The sequence below is a fragment of the Columba livia genome, chromosome 8 (assembly GCF_036013475.1).
Source record: "Columba livia isolate bColLiv1 breed racing homer chromosome 8, bColLiv1.pat.W.v2, whole genome shotgun sequence".
In the NCBI taxonomy this organism is placed as follows: Eukaryota; Metazoa; Chordata; class Aves; order Columbiformes; family Columbidae; genus Columba; species Columba livia.
In genome coordinates this window covers 23,277,135-23,300,556 of record NC_088609.1, presented here as the reverse complement: position 1 = coordinate 23,300,556, position 23,422 = coordinate 23,277,135, and the positions used below count along the sequence as shown (strand labels likewise).

General features: G+C 36.2%; 1 protein-coding gene and 1 long non-coding RNA gene across 14 annotated transcripts in view; one reads left to right on the top strand and one right to left on the bottom strand.

The window, feature by feature from the left end:
• Positions 1-23,422, top strand: part of PTBP2 (polypyrimidine tract binding protein 2) — a 53,499-nt gene that overhangs the window by 18,115 nt on the left and 11,962 nt on the right. For 8 of the 13 annotated variants that reach the window (XM_065072599.1, XM_065072597.1, XM_065072600.1 and 5 more), the window contains 4 exons: positions 9,650-9,822; positions 10,248-10,391; positions 14,972-15,136; positions 15,214-15,324. In XM_065072599.1, the coding sequence (XP_064928671.1) occupies positions 9,650-9,822; positions 10,248-10,391; positions 14,972-15,136; positions 15,214-15,324 (593 nt within the window). Of the gene's footprint in view, positions 1-9,649; positions 9,823-10,247; positions 10,392-13,974; positions 13,990-14,971; positions 15,137-15,213; positions 15,325-23,422 lie in introns of all 13 variants that reach the window. The other 5 variants (XM_065072598.1, XM_065072595.1, XM_065072594.1 and 2 more) reach the window with 1 other exon arrangement.
• On the bottom strand, positions 2,331-3,125 carry LOC135580128 (uncharacterized). The gene is made up of 2 exons (XR_010474366.1): positions 2,897-3,125; positions 2,331-2,723 (listed from the first exon to the last, which is right to left on the bottom strand). It is a non-coding gene; the product is annotated as an uncharacterized LOC135580128 (long non-coding RNA).

The window sequence follows — 23,422 nt, the reverse complement described above, 5'->3', positions numbered from 1 at the left end:
AATGTTGAAGTTGTATTGTCAGAACCACAGGCCTTCTACTGCTTGAACTACTACTGGTGTTTTCCTTCAGTTCCTTATGAAAATACTGCCAAAGTCTGTTCTTATTTTCTATCATGATCTTGCTTGGTTCTGATCTCTTTGGAGAACATAACCCTCAGAAAGATGTGTGAATTTATTTTTTTTTTGGTGTGTTGATGCACAGCAGACAGCGACTAGAAAGGCAGTTTAGGTAAACTAAAATATGGTTTGATTACTGGGTTTTGAGAAACCAGAGCTGAAGCCAGGATAGTTAAAAATATTTTGACTCTGGATTTTTAAAGCCATCCATTATGCACAATGAAGATGATCGTACATAAATAACTTTTTTACCTGTCAGTGTTTTATGTTCAGTAAGTATGTAACTGCAGTTGCTTATTCTGCAGCTTTTAAATGTGAGGAAAAAAGTCCCTTCTCTTTAAGAACTAGAAAAGGCATTTCATCTGATGGGTTACTTTTGTGCCAAGCTTCTTGTGAGGCTTTTTTCTTTTCTGGTGGAGGACTGATTAATGGAAGTTTTAGGAACAGTCTCATACCATGAACTGTATTGCTGAAATCCACACACAAAAAAATTAAAATTTTTAAGGGATGTGGATATCAAGTAAAAGATGTTTATGAAAGTTTTATGAAACTGGCTTGTCCCAGGTAAGGCATTGAAACAGAATTGGCAGGGTTTTTTTTATTACTGCTGCTGCCAATTTCATTGTTTACATTTGTGTGTTTAAGTTCGATCAATAAAAACATTTCAAAATTCATTTTGCAACTGAGCTTACCAAACTCCTGAAGCTTCAAATGATACTATTAATCTTGATCTTGTTTTTTCTTCATTAGCAGGGAATGTTAGCAGTGACTTTGGTAGGTAATTCATTGTGTTAACAGAATACTTATCACGGAGGCATGCAAGCTAATAATATTTCAAGTGCTGTGTTTAACTTGAGAAATAAACATAGCTGTGCTGGTTTTGATGGCACGTTAAGTAAAATTGGTTATTAGTTAACATTGATGATACCTAAATATAGGTAATTTACTTCTGAAGTCTGCAAATTGATTACAATTAATGGTAATTGGAAAGATTTGAAGAAGTATAGCACATGTGATTGGAAAGTATAATAATTTAATAATAGCCTATAGTATACATTTTTCTACAGATACACATGGGCATGTGCATGAACTAAGTTTTAGTGGCCTGATTGCCTGAACAGTATATCTTTGTAAATTAAGAAACTTAAACAAAACAACAAACCCCACAAACAAGCAAAAAACACACAAAACAACCAAACAAAACCTCAAAAACCCTCAGGATGGGAGAAGTAAAATGTGGCTATTATTGTTTAATTTAGTTAACTTCTGTCTGCATCCCTATGCCATGGTAATTAATTTTAGTTCCACTTCACTTGTATTTCAGTCTAGTATTTTTACATATTTTATGGGCCAGAGGGAAGTACGTTAGATTTCAGCTGTACAACATTGAGTAGCTACTATACCATATTGTAAGTGTATTATCATGGTTGATTAGAAAACTTACTCGGAGCTCAGTGGGTTTTGAAACAGACATGTAGGGTACATGCAGATGTGCAAGTTAGTAGTTCGGTCCAAAAGTAATTGCAATTTTGGACGGTGAGTTTTAAATCATTGTAACAAGTCTCAAACGCATCTTTATTAGTCAAAATAGGAACCATTACAGTCAACACAGCTTTGCCAATGAGAAATAAGTTTGTTTATTCCTGTAGGGTAAAAAATTGTGCTTTGGTTTTCAGTGAGCTCTCAGAAAGCATTTTCTGCATCCTCCTGGTTGTGGAGGCATTTTCCCTGCAACAAGTTGTTGAGACGCTTGAAGAAGTGTTAGTCAGCTGGCCAGAGGTCTGGTGGATGTGGCACATGAGGCAAAACTTCATAGCCCAATTAATTCAACTTTTAAAGGGTTGGTTGTGTGACATGTGGTCGGGCGTTGTTGTGGAGAAGCATTGGGCCCTTTCTGTTGACCAGTGCCGGCTGCAGGCATTATAGTTTCCAGTGCATCTCATTGATTTGCTGAGCATCCCTCTCAGATGGAATGGTTTTGCAGGGATTCAGAAAGCTGTAGTGGATCAGACAGGCAGCAGACCACCAAACAGTGACCGTGACCTTTTTTTGGTGCAAGTTTGGCTTTTTGAAGTGCTTTGGAGGTTCTTCTCAGTCCAGCCACTGAGCTGGTCATCACCAGGTGTCAGATAAAATCCTCTTTTCATTGCACATAACAATCCAATCAATACATGTTTTTTTTATTGCATAGAAGAAAAGACGACACAGCGAAATGACAATTTTTTTCATTTTTTAATCAGCTCATAAGGCAGCCACTTACTGAGCTTTCTCACTTTCCAATTTGCTTACAATGTCCAATGACGATAGGATGGTTTATGTTGAGTTCTTCAGCAACTTCTCGTGTAGTTGCAAGAGGATCAGCTTCAATGATTGCTCTTGGTTGGTCGTTGTCAACTCCCGCTGGCCAGCCACTATGCTCCTTATGTTCAAGGCTTTCATCTCCTTTGCAAAACTTCTGGAACCACCACTGCACTGTGTGTTTGTTAGCCGTTCCTGGGCCCATTCCTGTTGCTGTTGTGAGTTGTCTCTACTGCTTTGTGACCCACTTTGAACTTGAATAAGAAAGTTGCTTGAATTTGCTTTTTCTCTAACATCATTTCTGTACTCTAAAATAATTATAAAATAAACAAGAAGTAAACAAGAAGTCAGTAGCAAAAAAACCCATAAAGCGAGAAAAGCACATTAAAATCATGTCTAACATAACCACATCTAAGAATGTATTCCAATATCAAATGGCAAATTTCGACAATGCAAATACCGCAATTACATTTGCACCAACCTGATAAAAGCGGTGTAGTTAATATTTTAGTTGCTTGACCATATTTGCCTATCAGGAATCTGAGCTTAAATAAGTAATTTTCTTGGTACTATAAGATAGTTTTGTTATGGATTGGTCAAGGTTTTCCTTTGCACATGGCCCATGTCCATGATGAAAATCCATCTATTCCTGCTGATTAATGCTTTAGTTCTAGTGCTGAGAGTTCCACAATGTAGTAGTGGCCTACCAAGGCAAGGATAATGGGGTATGAAGTACTTTAAAGTACAAAGTCTTGCAGAACACGCTTCCCACGCCAACCAAATGTAATTAACATCAGACATGTAACCTTTAATTTTAGACTTTTAATTGCAGACTTTGAAGAACTTCACATACTTCATGTTTTTATCTTATTTTTGAGTATTGTATCTCCTTTTTTGTTCTTTATTTCAAGAATTTTAAATCCAAGATTTTATCTTTAGCTTGAACTTTTGCAGATGTCTGTAGTAAAACAAAGGTCCTGTTTTTCTTGTTTTGGAAACATGGTTGGCACTTGTAGAAAAGTTCGTCACTGAATCAAACCAAAGGTCTCTTCTTCCTACATTTTGTCTGTGACATCAGGTGGGTGTATATATTTAAGGAAAGAACCTTAGAAAGGGAACCACGATAGTCTCTGTTATACCCTTCCTATTTGTGGTTGCCTGCCATTCCCTTAGCTGGTGGTTTTATGCAGGTTATTGTGTATAGTAGCCACTGTCGTATTTAATCTTTCTCTCTGGTCACAATAAACTAAAGGAGAGGAGACTTGGGCTAGACATGAGGAAGACATTTTTTTACAATGAGTGTGGTAAAACACTGGTTCAGGTTGCCCAGAGAGGTGGTAGATGCCCTGTCTCTGGAGACATTCCAGGCCAGGCTGGACGGGACTCTGAACAACCTGAGCTGGGTGAAGATGTCCCTGCTCATGGCAGGGGGTTGGACTAGATGAGCTTTGAAGGTCTCTTCCAACCCAAACTGTTCTATGATTCGTAATTCCGTTGCCTTTTCTTGGTCAGTTATTTCCTGTGTTTATATGTGTCCAATGTTCTACTTGTGACAACATTAAATTTTGTATATTTAGCTAATGTGAAACAGAACTACTTTATACATTAGAAACAACAGTGAATAACATTGTTAGTAAGCTTCATGTCTTTAATGTATAAACTGATGGTACTGGAGGATGAAAAATTTTTTGAGGAAAGCCTAAGTATTTACCATTTGTTGTTTTTGTTTTGTACTGAAAGGTGTGAAACAGATTCACTCCTGAAAAAAAAGGATGTTTATTTGTCAATTTATTTCCATAATGCAGATAGGCAGGGATTTATAATTGGTGTCTTGTGATGACTTTTTTTTTTTTTTTTTAACGTTTTTCTCCTTCTTTCCAGGAAATAATAGGTGAATGCGATTTCTTATTGTATGCAAAATCTCCACCCATAGCCACGTAGTTACATTTCTATTTTAGGAAATTGTGTGAACATGAAAGAAAGTTACTGTGAAAGAAAATAAAGGCTTTCTATATTTTCAAGGTAAATTATGTATTTGTGGCCTCAGCACACTTTAGGTTGTATTTATGTATTTCCCAAAAAATGAAAAAAAAGTGTGTGGAGAGGAACTCATCTGGGATGAAATGAGATTAAAATATTATTTCAAAAGTAGTTATCAGCGGGAAGTAAGTTATTCACTGTTTGCTAGGAGTTATGCTGAACTTTAGGATGAGTTTTTCTGCAAAAACTGCTTGAGACCATTGAATCTTCATAGTTTGAACAATTGAATGCCACAGGCTTACATTATACTGCACTTCATTCTGTTGCTTATATATATATATGTAGGTTTCTCTTTCTGTGTTTAATAAAATAGGAGTTTCTAACTAAAAATGCCAGGGACCCAAGTTGTTTAGATAACGGCCATTTATAGGCTTTGTCAACTCCTAGGCATTCAGTTTCAACGACTTGATTAATGGTAAATTGAAGGAACTCTGTGCAACAGGGATGTGGCTTGTATATCAATTCTGTTTAGACTGTACTAGCTTATTTAGATGGGAGAATAATGCTTTGAATGCCATTTGTAGAGATGAGCTTTTGTTTGGAAATAGATAGCTGATGTCATGTGGAAACTGGATTTTTCTTCTTGTTGGTGGAGAGCCAGAAGCAGCTTACATCAGTGCAGTGGCTGTTACAGAACAGGGTGAGGATTTTGGTAGTCCAAACTGAATATAATCAGGGTTAGACTTCTGGTTTCTTTTTTTATTTTTTTAATTGTATATTGAAGGCTGTAACTTGATCAGTAAATGAACTAACATTGTCTTTTAGTCACACTGTTCTTATGGTGATTTTTTTAAATTATTTTTTTTCCCAATGTAGATATTGTAGCATCATGCTCTTCAGCGTATCTTTATATTTGTTAAAATGTTAATGGCAAGAGGTTTGAATTGGATCAGGCTTTTCGAGTCTGGTGAAGGCCAAGCTACCTGATGAAAAAGCTACTTAACGTTAAGCTTCTAGTATAATAGCAGTTCTTCAGCAGTAGTTATTAGTTGGCTTGTAAGGTTTTCCTCTCAGACATCCCCTTGCCACTACCCCGCCCAACAATTTTCTGCAATTTTCTCTCCTGCTGTATAGGGAAGGATCTTTCGGGTTGCTTGTTTGTCTCCATAGAGCCTGTTTCTGATGCAAGACAGTGTTATTCTTCTAGTACCTTGCTTTTCTTGACTTGGGTTCTAACCTTTATGGACACTGATTATGTTGATACAATTTGTTAGAGAATTAAGTTGTTGTTTTAGCAGTCGTTGAATTCACCTTTCAATGGCTCTGAACATGTTGTGTTCCCATGTTTTAAACATTGTGGTTTTCTATTCCCCACTGCAGTTTAATGATGTGTCTCCAGCTGAGAAGTACCATTTAAAATGGCAAATAAGAGACTAAAGAGAGGGAGAAAGGTTTCATACAGTGCTAAAAACTCTTAATAATTTTTCTAAAAGCTCAATTTCATTTGTTCCACAAATGTTTGGGAAAATCCACTTGTATATTGCATGCATACTTAGTACATGACACACACACTTTATTACTGCCATTATTGAAACAGTAAATTACTGTTAAGCTGTGCTGGCTGGATAATCAATAGTAGAAACAGTACACGTTCTCTTGGCTTTCAAGAAAAGTAGTAATAACTGTTGTTGTCTTAAAATGCAGCGTTAAATGCTTTTGGGTAAATTTTAATTTCAGAAAGTGGGCTGCTTTATGAATGTTACAGTTCAGCTTTCGTAGTGCAAGGTATGTTTCTGCCAATAAGTAATAAACAACTTTTGCCACAGTTGCTTGCCCTACTGTTGAAAACTTTCTTTGGGCATTTACATAGCATTGGGAATGCTTGTTGCCAATCCCTCCCTCCTTTCCCTCCCCCCTCTGCCATTTTTCTGGTTGCCATAGATTCTTTAGTGCATAATTCTGTGTCTTTTTGTGTATATTATTTTAATACGCTTATTTCATTTCATTACTTTTTCACTTCAACATTTTAACACAGATACTTGTCTATATTGCTCTTTTTCAGTAAATAAAAAAAGTATAAAGAATAGTAGATGTTTAGTTTAAAATATTTTTTTTAAATTGTGTGAGAGACTTGTATTTGTGAGTTAAGCTAAAGCTGCTAGCATCTCTTCAGGAGAAGATATATAGTACAACAAAGTACTACTTTTCAACTTTTGCTGCAATAGGCTAAAAGAAAAAAATTAAAAACTGTAAAATGCAAATATTAGATAGCAATGCTAATAGAAAAACAATGTATTCAGGTAAGACAGTGATTATTAAAGGTACGTTTATTTGCAAATACCTATATGTGAGTGAATATATACTGGCAAGTGGTACTATCACCAGTAAGACTGGTTTTACTTAAAGCCTAATCCAAATACAAGCTTTAGTTTAAAAAAAAAAGTTGGACATTATGCTGTGGAAAAGTTAATATGTCAAAATTGTATGTTGAAAACCACACAAAAGACAAACCAGCTCTGTAAGTACTGGTTTTAGCTGTCATGTTATATACTTTTCTGGTGATGTAGTAAGAACAGGGATTGCTTTCCAGTTTCAGAAAAAATCTTTTAGTTTAAAAGCTTTGGTTTTGCTTTCTCATTCTAATTGTCAATGTTTCATATTTAATTTTTGAAACTTGTGATGAATTCGTATTATTTAGAAAGTTTAAGTATGAAAGGCATTGGAAATCTGGTTTCAGTATCACCGTAACTCTTATTTGTTGCAAGTTTGTTTATAATACATTATTAAGCCTGTCACACTTTACAGTGTTTTCTTCTATTTTTTAGTAGAGATTTTAATTGAGAAGTAGGGAAGAGTATTGTGTAATGAGCTTCAGGTGAAAAATAAAATTTCATAAACTGGCTGTAGTTTTGAGGATAAAGTGCTATATTGTGTAATTTTGAACAAGTGAAATCTGGCTACCTGGTAGCCCCGTCTCACCGCATTTTCCCAAATGATACAGGTTAAAGCCTTGTGTAGACTAAGGATGGACTTCAGATCCTAGATCAGTGTCTAGTTTTGAAATTTTACTCATTTGTGTTCCATCAAAACTTGTCCTTCTGTGCAGCAGACCGAAATAAAATACATACTATTACAGCATGGATCTGGCCCCTTCTAGCATTGTCAGCTGGAGATACTGCTAGCTGAATTTTGACCAGTTCTGAAGTTCTGATGGTGCTAGTGTTTTGTTGTTTTATCTGCTATAGTAAATTGGAAGAAAATGACAAAGTGTTCTGCAGGGCAAGAACTTTTTAAAAAGGTCTGTCTTGGATTTATTTTTTTTTTTGATGGGGGAGGTATGGAGCAGGAGAAGACAGGAAATGAAAGGATGACCTGCCTCTAAGACGTACTATTTTTAACTAAGAATATATTGAATTTTAGATTTATCTAAATCTAAAAATAGATAGCTGAAGTGGAAGGTACAAACATTCAAATTAGAATGAAGAGGTTTAGCTGTTAGAAAAAAGATATGAGAGTGATGAAGACAGATCCTGATGTGTAGATCTATCCTTTTTCCATCAATTCCTTTAATGGAAGTATGGAGAATTACCTTACTTTTGAAAAAGTAAAAAGTGTGTGTGTGTCTTTCTGTCTGTCTGTCTTTTGGTCAGAGACTATGACTTTGCCAGTTCTAATAGCATTGAAAAGGTAGTTAAAAGCCTTACCTGGTTTGGCTTTTCAGATGCATATCTGGAGTGTGGATGGTCTTGATTTGTAAAGATTAGAATCCGTTCCATTCTGTGTTTTTAATCTTAAGTTGGCTTGGTTTAGGCAAACTGAATGAAGAACTTTAATTATTGATTATGATTTAGGCATACCCTTAGCAAAGCTTTCTGTGGTCAAGTTGGTCATAAATGAATGCAATATTTTTATGCAGGAAGTCAGTTTAGATATAAATTATTTGCCTGGCACAAATTCAGAATTATAGTCTGTAGTTAGAGCTGAGTGATAATTGAGGACTTCTTTATTCTCTTCCTTCTAGAAATCGCTGTCATCAACTTTTTTATCAAGATGAGGCTTTTGCACGATTTTAGCATCTCATAAATGCTTCCAGTTGATTCCCCCAGTCCCCATTTATTGTTTCTGCTTTTTTAGTGAGCAAATAAAAGTAGTCTTGGTCATAACTTTTTGTTTTTAAGCCCTCTTTGGTATTGGCACTCAACCCATGAATTTGAACCCTAATAATTACAAATATTTTCCAAATATTTTGAATAGCTCACACACTGACTTGCATGTTTTATAGCTGGAATTAGAATAAAGTAATATTTTCATATTTAGATATTTCGTATCTAAAGGCATTCTGATTTCTAGCTTTACTTCATTAATATCGATATATCTTAAGACAGTGTTGTTCTTTAGCTCTTGACTCTTTCTGACGTTTATTCCACTGACGTATTTGTAGGCAGTGGCTGTATTACCTTTTAACCAAAGTAAATAACTTTTTTCTTTTTTTGGCCTTCTTTCCAAAGCAACACTTCTTCCATCCAGCTGACTAGCTCTGGTGTCTGGTACAATTATGTTAATGCTTCCTGACTTCTGCTAGAAGATCTTGTCTGGGTCTTTCTGCCCACACCTCCCTTCCCCTATGTTAGTTGCATCATGTTTATTAGGTTGGTTTTTTTTCCTTTTCTATTGGTGAGCTTGTAGTTCATGATGGACTTTTTTGTACTTGATCCTTAAATTCTGAGGTTGTGGATTTCATCCGACTTTTCTGATGTCAGTCCTCTGGGTCATCCCCTTTCTCCAGTGTGATCCTTCTCAGCATTAATAGTGCTTCATGTGTTGCTTTGATACTTTTCTACTTTTCATGTCAGGTTCCTTAGTGCAAATAATCTTTAAAACTTTCCTTTCGGAGCTCTTCTCTTAACTAAGTCACCACCATTTTTCCCCTTTCAAAAAAAATCTGGTTAACGTCTATTTTTTTTTTAATGTGTAAAGTACATATGTGAGTTATGTGAGCCCTTCTGAGTCATAATAAATATTCTTACATGGTGTTATATGAGATACTTCACTGAAAGTGAGGTGAAAAGGTTTTGCTGTGGCTTGTGTCTTGTAACTCTTGTCTCTTCAGAATTTATTCTGAACCTGTGAATTTTAGTTAGATCAGACTAAGAGATGGCTTACTTTAATATTATCTCATAATTAAGAGCATTTTTAATAAAGCACTAATAATTTCAGCAAACTTTTCAAATAAGAGTCTGAATATGTTTTTCAGCCAATGGTAATGACAACAAGAAATTCAAAGGTGATGATAAAATGGATGGGGCTCCTTCTCGTGTTCTTCATATCAGGAAATTGCCAGGAGAAGTGACAGAAACAGAAGTTATTGCTTTAGGTTTACCTTTTGGTAAGGTGACCAACATCCTGATGCTGAAAGGGAAAAATCAGGTAATTTGTTGCTTTCCATTTTTTTAGTACTAATTTCAAAATATGCTGTTAAAGTATTGTTGAAGTACATCATATAACAATAAGTATTAAGCCTTTGTTCCTTTAATTTTTTTAATGAACTTGTACTGTCTTTTAGAAACTTCTTTTTTGGAACTGGGGATGGTGGGCAGCTACATAAAGCAAAAAGTTAGCTGTAAGATAAATATTTAGTCCTGCATCTGCAAAGATGAATTTTTGGAGATGAAATAGCTTAGCAACTGAATTTGGTAGGTAGAGAATGACATCTTCTGAAGACTGGTATTTGTTAAAATGTGTTATTGAACCCTTTAAGTGTTTTTTAAAACCTCTTCTAAGTGTGTTTTATATGTTGCTAATATGAAGATTATCTGCTTTATAAATGCTGAAAATTAACTGTTTAATTACAGGCGTTTTTGGAACTTGCTACAGAAGAAGCAGCTGTCACTATGGTTAATTACTACTCTGCTGTGACACCTCATCTTCGTAACCAACTTATCTATATCCAGTATTCCAATCATAAAGAACTAAAGACTGATAACACACTTAACCAGGTATATTTACTGTTATTTAGTATTACAAATGCAGATGGTAGAAAATGAGGTGTGGCATGTATTCTTGGCACATGACATGTGTTTAAATCATTTGGTTTTGTCCACATTCTAACACTATTGTAGTCTTTCTTATGATCATTCCATTTTGTGATGTTGAAGGGGACTTGCTTTCTGTGTGTCAAGGTTTAATTCCACCCCCCCAGCAACTGAACACCACACAGCTGCTTACTCACTGCCCCCCCAGCAGGGTGGAGGAAGAGAATTGGAAGGGTAAGAGTGAGAAAACCCATGAGATAAGAACAGGTTAATAACTGAAATAAAAGAAAATAATAGTAATAGTAGTAATAATATTGTGACGAAAAGGAAAGCAAGATAGAGAAATAAAACCCAAGAAAGTGATGCAGATGAAAACAATTGCTCACCACCAACTGGCCGATACCCAGCCAGTCCCTGAGCAGTGGCCTCCCCACCAACCTTCCCCCTAGTTTTATGACTGAGCATGACTTCATACGTTATGGAATAGCCCTTTGGTAAGTTGGGGCCACCTGTCCCAGCTGTGTCCCCTCCCATGTCCTTGTGCACCCCCAGCTTGCTCCTGGTGGGGTGGTGCGAGAGGCATAAAAGGCCTGGGCTCTGTGTAAGCACTGCTCAGCGGTAACTGAAACATCCCTGTGTTATCAGCACTGTTTCCAGTGCAAATCCAAACCAGCCCCATACCAGCTACTGTGAACGAAAATTAACTCTACCCCATCCAAAACCAGGACACTATATGATCTTTCCATTACAATGAATTTTCTTAATCTTACCTTAACGTAAAAAGAAAAAGATTTTGAAGTGTCTTTTGACTTTATTTTTTTTCATAAAATAAGTTTTCATCTTGGTTTAGAGACTGTAGGATGAGAAAAAGCTTTCTAATTATTCTGACACCTGAGATTCTAATGCCAATGTGAATTTCCATGGTGATAATGACTAATGCCAGTGCCTATGCTTCAGTTCCTCAAATGATTGCTCTGGTAGCACTGGTAACCTCAGCTTATGTGATTTGCTGTTCCTGGAGAAGAATACTGTAATGATCACTGTAGAGACAGATATTCTTGATAATAAAAAATGTTTTGCTCTTGCCTCTGTAGACCCTATTTCACAATAAATATAGACACATACCTGATTTTCATACAACAGAAAAATTACTGAAAGTGGTGACCACTTCATACAACATTATAGGGGGAGAAAGGAGGCATCAGTTTACCACATGTCAGATGATTAGTTTAATTTTTTATGTTTTCTTTTTGATGTTACAAAAGACGGTGTAAGTACCAAGTTACAGTTTCTGTTACTTGCGTCCTGTCTTATGTAAATTATTTAAATAGTTAAATTATTGCTGTTACCTTTAAAAACAATTTCTGTTGAAACACGTCTTGGTTCAGATCAAGTATAGTATTGATTTTCCTGTTAATCTTTCTAAACATTGTAGTTCCTTTGACTCTTTTGCTAGTTTGTCTGCTAAAGGTACTTTTTTAAAAATGGAGATATATATATATTTTTTATCCTAAAAAAATGTCAGTTATAAAGAAAAAGTTCGTGGAGAGCCATAAAAATGATCAGAGATGGAACACCTCTCCAGTGAGGACAGGCTGAGAGAGTTGGGGTTGTTCAGCCTGGAGATGAGAAGGCTTCAGGGAGAGGTTATTGGGGTCTTTCAGTATTTAAAAGGGGCCTATGAGAAAGAAGAAGTTGGACTTTTTAGCAGGGCCTGTAGTGATAGGACAAGGGTAATGGTTTTAAACTAAAGGAGGGGAGACTCAGACTAGACATGAGGTTAAATTTTTTACAATGAGGGTGGTAAAACCCTGGCCCAGGTTGCCCAGAGGGGTGGTAGATGCCCCATCCCTGGAGACATCCCAGGTCAGGCTGGACGGGGCTCTGAGCAACCTGACCTAGCTGAAGATGTTCTTGATCGTGACGGGGGGTAGACTTGATGGCCTTTGAAAGTCCCTTCCTACCCAAACTATTCTATGATTCTATTATTTACTTTTGAAAAAAAGAGAATAGAGGATGAATTCTGTTCGCACATACAGGGATGGACATACTCCCTTAAGAAGTGTCCTCTTACACTGTTCTCTGGCTTCTTTAGTGATACTGGTTTTGTACTTCATGTGCCCATCTTTTCAGCATCCAGGATGTGCTGACTTTTCAGAAGCTTTTATGTCACCATATGCATTAGTTTCCAATTTTAAGATATTCCCAGTCTTTCACGTCTTGTTTTCTTTAATTTAGAACTGAATAATAGAAATAGGTGCTTGACAGTAAGTATTCTGTAACTAGTCTCTCATGAGGCATTCTATAAAACACAAGACGGTTGGACATTCTTTTTTCTGTAAGGAAGAATAAAGGTAGTGCAGATATTGCTTATGGTTTGCTTTTTCTTTTTTTTTTTTTTTTTTTGTTCTTGATACTCAAAACTTATATTTTTAGTCTGTATTTAAAAGCTTTCTCATCCAGCCAAATTCATTTTGAAATTTTCTGGATGTTCACGCAGTATCTTAATAAGAAGACAGAAAAAAAACTTCTTTATCCAAAGGGATACTTTAAACAGCGAGGCCTTTAGAAATAATGAAAGTATGAAAAGCTCTATTAAGCTATGCTATTCTGAATTTCTCAACAATAGTAGCTTCTGACATTGTTTTTAGTTATGTACTCAGAATGAGTTGGCTCTGAATAAACAGATTCAAAAGGAACCATTTAAGTTTTCATCTCAGCTTTATAACTGTTTCCTGTGAGACATCAAAACACTGAGGGGAGCATTTAAACTCAGATTTAAAACAAACATCTCTTACTTTGTTTCATAGAGTCTCTAGACCCAGAAGAATTGAGAATAGAATGACCTCTGTAACTGTAATTCTTTTTAATCATCAGCCTGTCAGAAATGCATGGGTTTAGTCTTTCTGCAACGTTAGAAATAAATGTATGTTATACTTTATGAATAATGTAGCTGATATCTTAAAATTAATTTCAATTTTGCAAAAATAAGAAAAAAGTTTTACATACTACTCAAATGTCTTCAAAAGTGGCTATTTATATTTGATACTACATGTTATTTTTAACTTGACAAAATATTGTCATCATAATTTTATAGTTTTTACCCTCATTTGCCGACGTTAAGTCCTGTGTTCCTTCATGTATTCACATTCACTTTAGTGGAATGAAATATGATGTGTAAGCATGGATGGATAGTGCTGACAAGAGTCACATGTTAAAACTGACTTCACAACTTTTGATTCTTTGGGTTATACAGTTTAAACTTTTCCAGTGACTTTAAGGAGTGAGTTTTAATTGATGTGTGCTGCATCTGTGCTTACAGAAGTAGTAGGAAGTAATTATGCAACTCAGCCAAATATCTGGCCAGCTTGAAAGTTGAGTATTTCATATATTAGGGGGAAAAAAAAAAAGTGTTGTTATCAAAAGATGTTTTTACAGAGTTACCGTAATGAATGTCAAACATAGAGATAAATTTTGTTTTCCCAACTGGTGTTCACTGGGTCTTTTTTTTTTTTCTCCACTTTCCTTACTCATTGATTCGTTTCAGTATGAGGAGTATCATGTAAGTTGTGAGACATGAAATTGTGTAGTAGCTCTAATACCTTTAAAATATGCAGTATGCATTGACATGATGGTTATTATTTTTACCTGGCATGCTCACTTGTCTCTCTGTTTTGTATCATTTCATTTCATAAGACTACTGTAATGAAATCATTAAATGGAAAGCCTTTTTCCTGCGCTTTTTCTTTCTCAGAAAAAGACATCTAATCTTTCTCATACTGTCAGTTTTGGCAGTGGAAGTAGTTACATAGATGTGTGTTCTTGTGATGTCATCATATGGTCACCTTTGAATTTCTAAAACCCTGCTTGTGTTTAATAAAACAAAAAATCCCCACACATGGAGAGGATTTTGCTTTTCTTTTTAAGAAATAGACTTGATAACAGACACCATTTTTTTACAAGTCTGTGGATAGGACTTTCTGACACTTGTCAGTCTCGTGTATTGTTTCATTGTGTTAAAACTGAGAAGTTTGGAAGTGTTTAGAATTATACCGTCCTATCAGAGCCTTTTACATAATCAAAATGTCATTGAAATCTTAACTGTAATACAATCTCTTGAAAAATAGGATAAGTATGTCTGGTTTCTGTAGCCTTGGATTGGTTGGTTGTGGTTTGTTTAATTTTTGTTTTTTTCCCTTGAAAGGAAAGGTTTGTAAAGAGTCTTGAAACCTGCAAGATCCTCACTTTCTTTATCCTTACTAGTAGAACAATAAGCTTGCTACTAGGAAGATTGATATTAATGCTGTTTGAAGCCCCTCCTTACTGTGACTTAAGAATTATTTTATGTTTTCATTTCTATTGTCTCTTCTCACAGACTTGCACTGCATTGCACTTCTGTTGTGTTATGTCTTTAGGTCTGAGTTTTAAATAAGTGTACTATTTTATGTTTCTGGAGTTAACTATATTAATATTGCTAATGAATTTTTAGCCACCTTCTTGAGAAACATTTAAAAAAATCCATCTTCTATCTTTCTTTTTTTAAGCGGGCCCAAGCTGTTCTTCAGGCAGTGACGGCTGTGCAGGCAACAAATGCTCCCATTAGCGGGACCACTGTTAGTGAGAGTGCAGTGACTCCAGCTCAGAGTCCAGTACTTAGAATAATTATTGACAATATGTACTATCCAGTAACCCTGGATGTTCTTCATCAGGTAAGCCTGATTTCATTTTGACTTAAGTTATAATTGGGAGGTACTTTTGTGTAAAAACTTTACAATGTTTTTGGCAGATATTCTCTAAATTTGGTGCTGTATTGAAGATAATCACATTCACGAAGAATAACCAGTTTCAAGCTTTACTGCAGTATGGCGATCCAGTAAATGCACAACAAGCAAAACTGGTAAGTGTAGTTCTGTTTGTGGCCAAAGACCTTCCTGTACTATAAACATTTGTAAAACGTTAATATAACAGAGTACTGACCATAATAATAGGTCATACTCCTCCACCACTTCTTTGATTATTTGGGGTATTCAAAAAATAACTTGAAGTTATTATATAATGTTGTTATATTGCATAAAATCAGTGTTTAAAGATAGTATCTTTAAGAATACTATGTGTGAAGAATTCTATGCATCTATAATTATGAACAAGTATTTTAATAAAACTGCACAGAGATGAAATAGCATGCAAGACTCCAATGGTGAAAATGTCAACCAGAAGTAAAAATGTATGATGTAATGTTGATGCATAATTAATTCACTATAAGCAGCAAATCTTACTCCTGGGACCAGACTATGAAGAATCTTTGCAGCAGTGACAGATGAGAGCAGGATCTTACTTTTGTTTTATAGGAAACTTTCCTGTCCTGGGTGGGAGAGGGAAGATCAGGTAACTGGTTTTATTCATTATAGCAGGAGAGAGCCTATGGATAAATTATGACAAAGATCAACAGCATGTCATCTAGTCTGGATGTTTTGAATTAATTGAATGGGATATGTTCACATCTCTGGCAGTAGGCAAGTTGAACCAAAGGGTAAGGCTAGATTTTTTTTTTTTTTTTTTTTTTTTTGAAATATACATTATTATTATTTTTTCCAGGAGATAAATAGAATGAATTTATATTTTCAAACCTTCACATGCAGTCTGGCTGTGTGGAAGGCTGATTAAAATTGATGTGCTGGCTAAGTGTTGCTTGGCAGCACAGAAAGTGCTTATTGCCCATAGATGACAGAAGAGCTGAGAACTTCAGCGAAAAAGTGAAAAGCTCTCACCTCAGACTAAGTTGGCAATTAATATCTCTTATTCATCTTAGAGGAAAGAAAATAAACAGGCCTAGTTTTCTGTTGCAAAGAATGATGACTATATTGAAATAAAGACATTCCTTAAACGGAGGAGGATGGTAATTTTTTTATCCTCATCACCAGATGAAATACTGGGTATTAATTAAAACACTGTGAGGTGGTCAAGACAGGGAATCACAAAAAATGTGAGATTTTTTCAAAAAGCAGAGTGTAAGTTTTCTTGCTGTTGAGAAAAATAAAGTTAGCCAGAGACAAAAGGATTTGCAGCTTGATTTATGATGATCTGCTTTAAGATAATCTACTCCTGAAAAGCAGGAATAGTCTGGAAATATATGTAGATTGGGAGTACAGTTGGGTGTACAATTTAAATTGGGAATATACTTTTCAGAGATTAATAGTATCAAATATTAGATTGTGCCTCAGTGTAGAGGGAGATGCAAATGTGTCACTAATACGTAAAAATTTGCTTGAAAGGGATATACCTTTCAGGTTATAAGTATGTTTAAAATAGTAATACAGAAACTAGATCTTTTGCCTATAATTTCTTCAGAAATAAACTGTAGTAATTTAATTCATATTTGAAATATTGATCCATGGTTGAATGCTAATGTGTTTACAGAATGTTGTAATTCCGTCTTGATTTGTGTTTGGAAAGTTATTTTTCAGTAATAGGTGTTAATACTGCTTTTAAAGTGCATTTTTCAAGCAAAATATGACATCAAATGATAAATCTTGGCTTGTTTTTTGAGACTTACATATATTAGAAGATTTAATGGAAAGATAGCATCTATGAAATAGACTCTAGTGATTTGAAAATTATCAGTGTAATTCAAGGAATATATTATAAAGAAGTGACAAAGTAACAGAAAGATGAGGTATGTAAAAGTAGGAAAGAACCTCAAGAATCTCTTGCTGTTGTTGGCTTCAGACAAGTTGGTGCTCATTTGTGGGATACTGTATTGGTCATAATTTTTTTGGTAAAAGCGTATTTTTGTTTATCCAGTTTTGCATGTTTTGGTTAGGGTAGCTATTCAGTAGTGGTAGCTCATGTGTGAATGACTAAACTTCATTGAATAACAGTGACTCTTGAATGTACAGTCATTGTCAGACTGATCTTGGAGGCCATCCTAGAGACAAACTGAAACAGTGCTAGATTTGTAGTTTCATATTTTAACTGAACTATACATAAATAGACAAAATGCTAAGAGTAATACCAACTGCAAGTATTGAAGAATGCTGAACTTGAAGAAAGGTTTGGTTTACCTGCTACCCTCCCAAGCTAAATATAGTAAAATAAGTACAGTTCCTATGGTTGATCTACTGTGGCAAAACATGAAGTGCTACCCAAACAAAAATACCTAAAGGAAAGGAAAACTCAGGTGGTAGGAGAAAACCCTCCAGCTTAAATAAGTCTGGAAACACAGTGGAAACAAGATGATGGGGTAGCTGTACTTCAGTTGCATGGAGTTTGAAATTATAAGCATGGTAAAAGAATAAAGAAGTTTTCAATTTGTTTTCCATCAGTTGTTACTGTAGAAGATAAAGGGGAATTTAATTTTCCACTGGCACTCTTCACAGGAAATCAGAATGTGACCTTAATAGAAATTGAAGACTTATTAAGGAAGTTGAAGAGCAATTTGAAAAACTTGAGTGATGTAGGTACCAAGGAGAGGTGCTATTCATGTGAATGTTCTGAGAAAATAGTGACACTGACAAGAATGTACAACATGAAGTCTCTAGACCCGTGGGACGACTTTTGCTGTTTGAATGAGCAAGTAGTGAAAAATTGCGTTCCTGCTCCGCTTGCTTTGTGAGAAATTCGTTTCCTGTAAAAGCAGATTATGGCTACACTGATTCACGTTTCATCACCACCCTTAGATTGGATCATTATATTTCATTATACAGGCAAATAAAGGTGAAGACTACCAACAGAAGGTGATGTCCTGGAGATGTCCGTATGCATAAAGAGATATTCTAAGCATCAAAAGTAGCTCATTTTCATAGTAAATGATCGGTACCCTCAGCATAAGCAGCAAGCTTAAGTATTTGAGTAGCAGTAATCTGGTATACCATAGAAAGATCAGAGTGCCAGTGTTTCTGTCCAAACAGCTGGCTAATCTGGAGTTGTCTTTGTGTAAATGCACTAAAAGTACTCATGCCGAGTCTTGAGTATTGACAGTAATTAATGCCTCATCTATGGAGGATGAACTGACACTCATACATAGCACAGGACAGTCATCTTGACCCAACATGCATTAGAAGTATCACAAGTCTAGTTTGAGAGTTTCTGTTCTAGTTGGCCAGTTACTCCTTGCTTGGCCTGTAGGTGCTTCAGAGTACGTTTACAGAGATTCTCTTTAGGTTTGACTCTACAATCAAAATATCTTCCTTCCAGTTGTTTTGACTGATGGACTCAGGGTAGCTCTGCACTGGTAGTCTGCAAAAGATGTCTGCTAGGCTTCATTGCCCTAAAATCTGTAATAGGAACTTCAAGTAGTTGTTACCAGAATGGAAAGCAAGGACATCTCCACATAAGATATGTAGCTTTGGGGCAATTATCCATGATTGTTGCATTAAGGATTTTCGGGCATCTTGAATGCTAAAGAGCACAGTTTGTGCTTGGAAATGGTAAGTAGTGTTGACATAAACAGAAGAGTGCTAGATTGTAGCCGTTGAATCAGAAAGCCCAGGATATGCAGCAGCAGTGTTTGTCTCCTGCATTTTCCAATTTTGTAGAAAATAATAAGATGTGTAACTGGTCCTTCAGTCAAGGAGCTGCACATAAAAAAGCAAACAAAAAATATTTTTTGAGAATGGGATGTGTTATACATACAGTTTTTAGCCACAGAAATTTCTCATATCTAAGACACTAGTCTCAGAAGAAATTAATTTCATTCAAATGCATACCTGCAGGGTGCACTTGGGATACATCTCTCCCAAGAGATATTTACCGTATGACCTTCAGTTACTTTGAGGTACTTATTTGAGCTGGAGTATGTTTTGTAAGGATTGCTTCTTAATGCCTTAAACTGTTAGACTCATCTAAAAATCTTGTTTATCGTTTCTCTTGCTCAGTGTGCTTTGGGAAGAGAGAGAGTAGGGACTAAATTTCTTTCTCTTTTTTTTCTCCTCATGAGTTTGGAGAGAAGGCTGTAGTTTTGTTGCTCCTCTCTGCCACTTTTTTCTCTCCACTCTAATTTGATTTATTTTTTTTCCTTCATCAGACCTCGGTAAATGCTTTCAAGCTGTCCTCATCCTGCAAGAGTTCCATTTCCTGTCCTGTATCATCATTTTAGGAGTCTGCAGTGCTTGAAAAAGAGAGGCAGATACACTAATTGTTGTGGCATGAAGCCGTGTGCCACTAGAAATACCTGCTAGCTAAATCTCTGGGCTCTATTTCTGAGCGGGAAACAAGAATATCAAAAACTCACATTTGTGGCTCCCAAACTGTGTTCTTGTCTGTGGTCTAGGTAACATATGTGAATTGGCTAAAGAATATTTTAAGTGGCATATCTCTTCCTGATTTTTAGAGGATACCTTGACCGTCTTCTGTATGGGGGTTTCATTCCACAGATTCATGGTCTATACAGGCCTTAGGAGAAGCTCATCAAAGCATAGTTCTTATGAGTATAGCACTTTTCAAGGGACTCTTCTTTCACAAGGTTTTTCAGATGTCTTGATCCCTGAAAGTAAAAAGAGTAGTGAATTCTATCCATTACATCAGAAAGCCCTTCATTCAGGTGCAGGAGGCCTGAGAGAAGAAATCATTCTAGCAATGTTCTTCAGAGCCTACCGATCTGACTCTTAACCTGTGTGAAGCTGCATCAGAGAGCTGCATCTGCCATTCATTTTGTAGCTCTGCGGAGTACTTTTGCCATCTGAGATCACCTTTGCTGCTGTTATTAATTCTCTCAGCATCCACAATCACATTGAGAAATGAGACATCCTAGTGTCGTGAATCTGTGTTGACTAGGTAGAAATTCTTACTGTCCTTTTGCAGAAAAGCTTGTGTGTGGTTGATTATGTCAGCAGTAGGAGAAAACACTGGTTGTTCAACTCTTTTTTTTTTTCCCCTGTTCTTTTTTGTTTTTTGTTTTCCCTCCCTTGGAACAGTCACTTGTCTTTACTGTTAATCTGTGGGATCTTTTCTTAGTCAGGAGTCTTCATCTCGTGATCCTCCTGGTTTCTATGAGCAAAAAGAAAGGATAGTTTGACATTATATTTTAAGAAATGGGAGAGTATTGGGTTCTGTGGTACAGACCTCCATTTCATCAATATTCCCTGCACGGTCCTTTTTACAGTCTGTGACAGACATTGTATCTCGCTGTTCTGGATCCTTATGATTTCCCAGGCTATTTCTGCTATTTTTTGTGGTGTTAGGCCTTGCTTGCTTGTTCTTGCCTTCAGTGAAAGGTACTGCCTTGAGACATGAGCAGATTTTGGATTCTTTGTGAATATAACCCTGGTTGTTGAGACCCTTTCTAAATACTTTGAATGTTTCTATTTCACTAGTTGTCTAGAAATACAAGCTTCTTTCCAGCCACCTCCACTGTTTATGAACTTGAGCAGTCTAAGTGTCTACAGAGGAACTCATAGGGATGGTAGTGTGTTTGCAGTGAGTTGAGGTCATTGTGTTGGTTCAGGTGTTTGTCTCTCCCTTTGGGTTATATGTCAGTCTGAATTGAAAAAGGGATTTTTGTTTGTTCTTTTGTGACTGTTTTCTACTGGCCTTCTGCATTTTGTTTGAGTGCTCCTAAATATAACGTAGTTTCTCAGGAATCTGGCTGTTGACAAGCTCTTGGCAGGTGAGCCACTCACCAGAATCACTTTACCCCTTGGGAAAGTCCAAGAGGAGGCTACTTTTTAGTAACATGGGGGACAGAGGGAAGGCAGGGGCCTGGAAATGAATCAGTATCATTACACTCTTAGCATGGCATGATGACGTAAGTTTTGATACTTCTGTTGTTGAGGCTTAAGGCTGGCACAGGCAACATAAAGAATACTGCATTTTGTAGAAGTGTCCTGTGATACTTGATCCTCTTGGTTTGCCATGTGTGTGGTGTGGTACTGTGTCACATGTGAATGTATGTATAGATAAATGTTCAAAGAAAGAGGTTTCTCTTAGCAACAGCTAGAGTTCTTTTGACATGATGTCTGTATGTACATTCACTAACAGTATGGCAACTGTATTCTCATTTTTCAGGATGCCTGTTGGAGAGGAACAGGTTTTGTGAGTCTGTTGCATATTCTTTTATTGCCATACAAGAAGGAGCTCAGGACACACACATTCCCAGTTGTGACTTTACATGTGAACAGTTAATCTTGAAAAAACCCTAGTTGCTGGTAATCTTTCTTGCATTGTTGTTGGAGGTGTGTGATGCTGCTGGTAGAGGTGGGTGGGGTGAGGTTTCTTGGTTTTGATCTGTTGCAACAAGCCTTTCCCAGAGTGTGACTGCAGTGCTCATTAGGAGTGCATCTTTTGCCTTTCTGGTTCAACATGTTCTTTCATACTGTCAGTGTCCCAGCTACAAGGGAATTCTCTCATGCATATTTTTTTTAATGTACTGTTGGTCACTTGGAATCTGTCAGAAAGAGGAGTTTTTGCTATTTCAGTATACGTTTTAGTTGCTTATGTGGCTCCATTGACTACTGTGGAAAGTACAAACACTGGCTATATTTTGATTTGCTACTTTTGAAAACTTTTAATTTATGCCAGCTGTAAATCAGTGTGCCTACAGGTTCCACAGAGGGGTATAAGATGAATCTTGACTGTGTTTTAAAGACTTAAAGCTTTGTGTCATAGTTGTATCATTTGGACAGAGCTAACAGATAGTGCTGTTTGGGTATTTCCTTGATGGCAATAGCATTGTCTTGGACAACAAGTAAGCTCTGGCTGCATAAACAGAACCTATCTTTAATCTGTATCTTAGTGGATTTTAGAAGGTAAGAAGACTTCTAAAAGTGATGACTTATTCTCAGTGTATACTTTTCTTAGATTGAAGTGTTCAAGTGGGATTCTTCTCTCAAATACCAACATTAGGCATTTTGGATACTGCTTTACCACTGTGTATAAAAAAGCTAGCAAATGCTGTATTCTGTAATGATGACACCCACCACCACCTCTACAGTACAGGGTTAATCCTCAACCTGTATTCTGTGAGCCAGGAGATTTGGCTTTGCCAGTATCGTATGAGGCATTGTTTAAGCTGAGTTTCAAGCACATGAGTTTCTTTTTAATTGTTAAAGTATTTGTTGAGACAATGTCTAGATTGTCAGGTTTCTATACTTTTTTATTTTTATTTTATTTTCCCATTACTTGGAAGTTCTAAAAATACTGAGTTATTCTTGTGCATTGACTGCTAATGGTGGTAATTCTTTTAAGTGATTTCATGAGCCCTGGAGATGTCAGCTGTGATAATAGATTTTGCAGGAAGGGACAGCCTTGCTGGCCCAGACCTAGCAGGGGGTGTCTGCAGGATGTTCAGTTTCCAGATGCATCACTGTCTGAAAATAGTGATGTGGCTTCCATAGCCAGCAGGCACACCAGCTTCGTGCAGTGCTTGGCTCAAAATAGTAAGTCCTCCCAGAACTTGAATGTGTTGGAAAGTGCACTGCATATGTAACCAAGGAAGCTGATACATTTCTGTCCAGTGTTAATCAAGAGAAACAAAAAATAATCTGATTTTTGTATTTGAAAGTGTGATTTCCTCCCTCCCTCCCCTCCCCCCAGCTGTAAGTATATGTATATGTAAGGTAGGTATTTATTTAACATAATTACTTGATTGAATGGATTAATTTTTAAGGTGAGCTGTATCTTCACTTGCTAGCATTTCTTAATAATAGAACGCATTTATTAAAGTTTCTTTTTTTTTTTTTTTTTAACATCTCATACTTGGGTGTTTGTGCTTCAAGTGAAAGAAAGGTATACCCAGAAGGTAAATGGAATAAAATCCAGGTGTAGCAGTTTGCATGGTATATAAGGAAGATGGACAGAACATGTAATTAGACCTTTTTAGAGTTTATTTTCAGAGAGTTCTAAGTGATGTCAAGAATTTCTGTGAATTCTACTGTTAATAGACATCTTTTCAGAAGCACGAAATAATGGTGAAAATAACATTTTTTGGAAGTGTTAGTAACATTACGTTGCCAGATAAAGTTGCTTTTCTTTCGATTTGCCACCTATGACCTTTCAGGGCA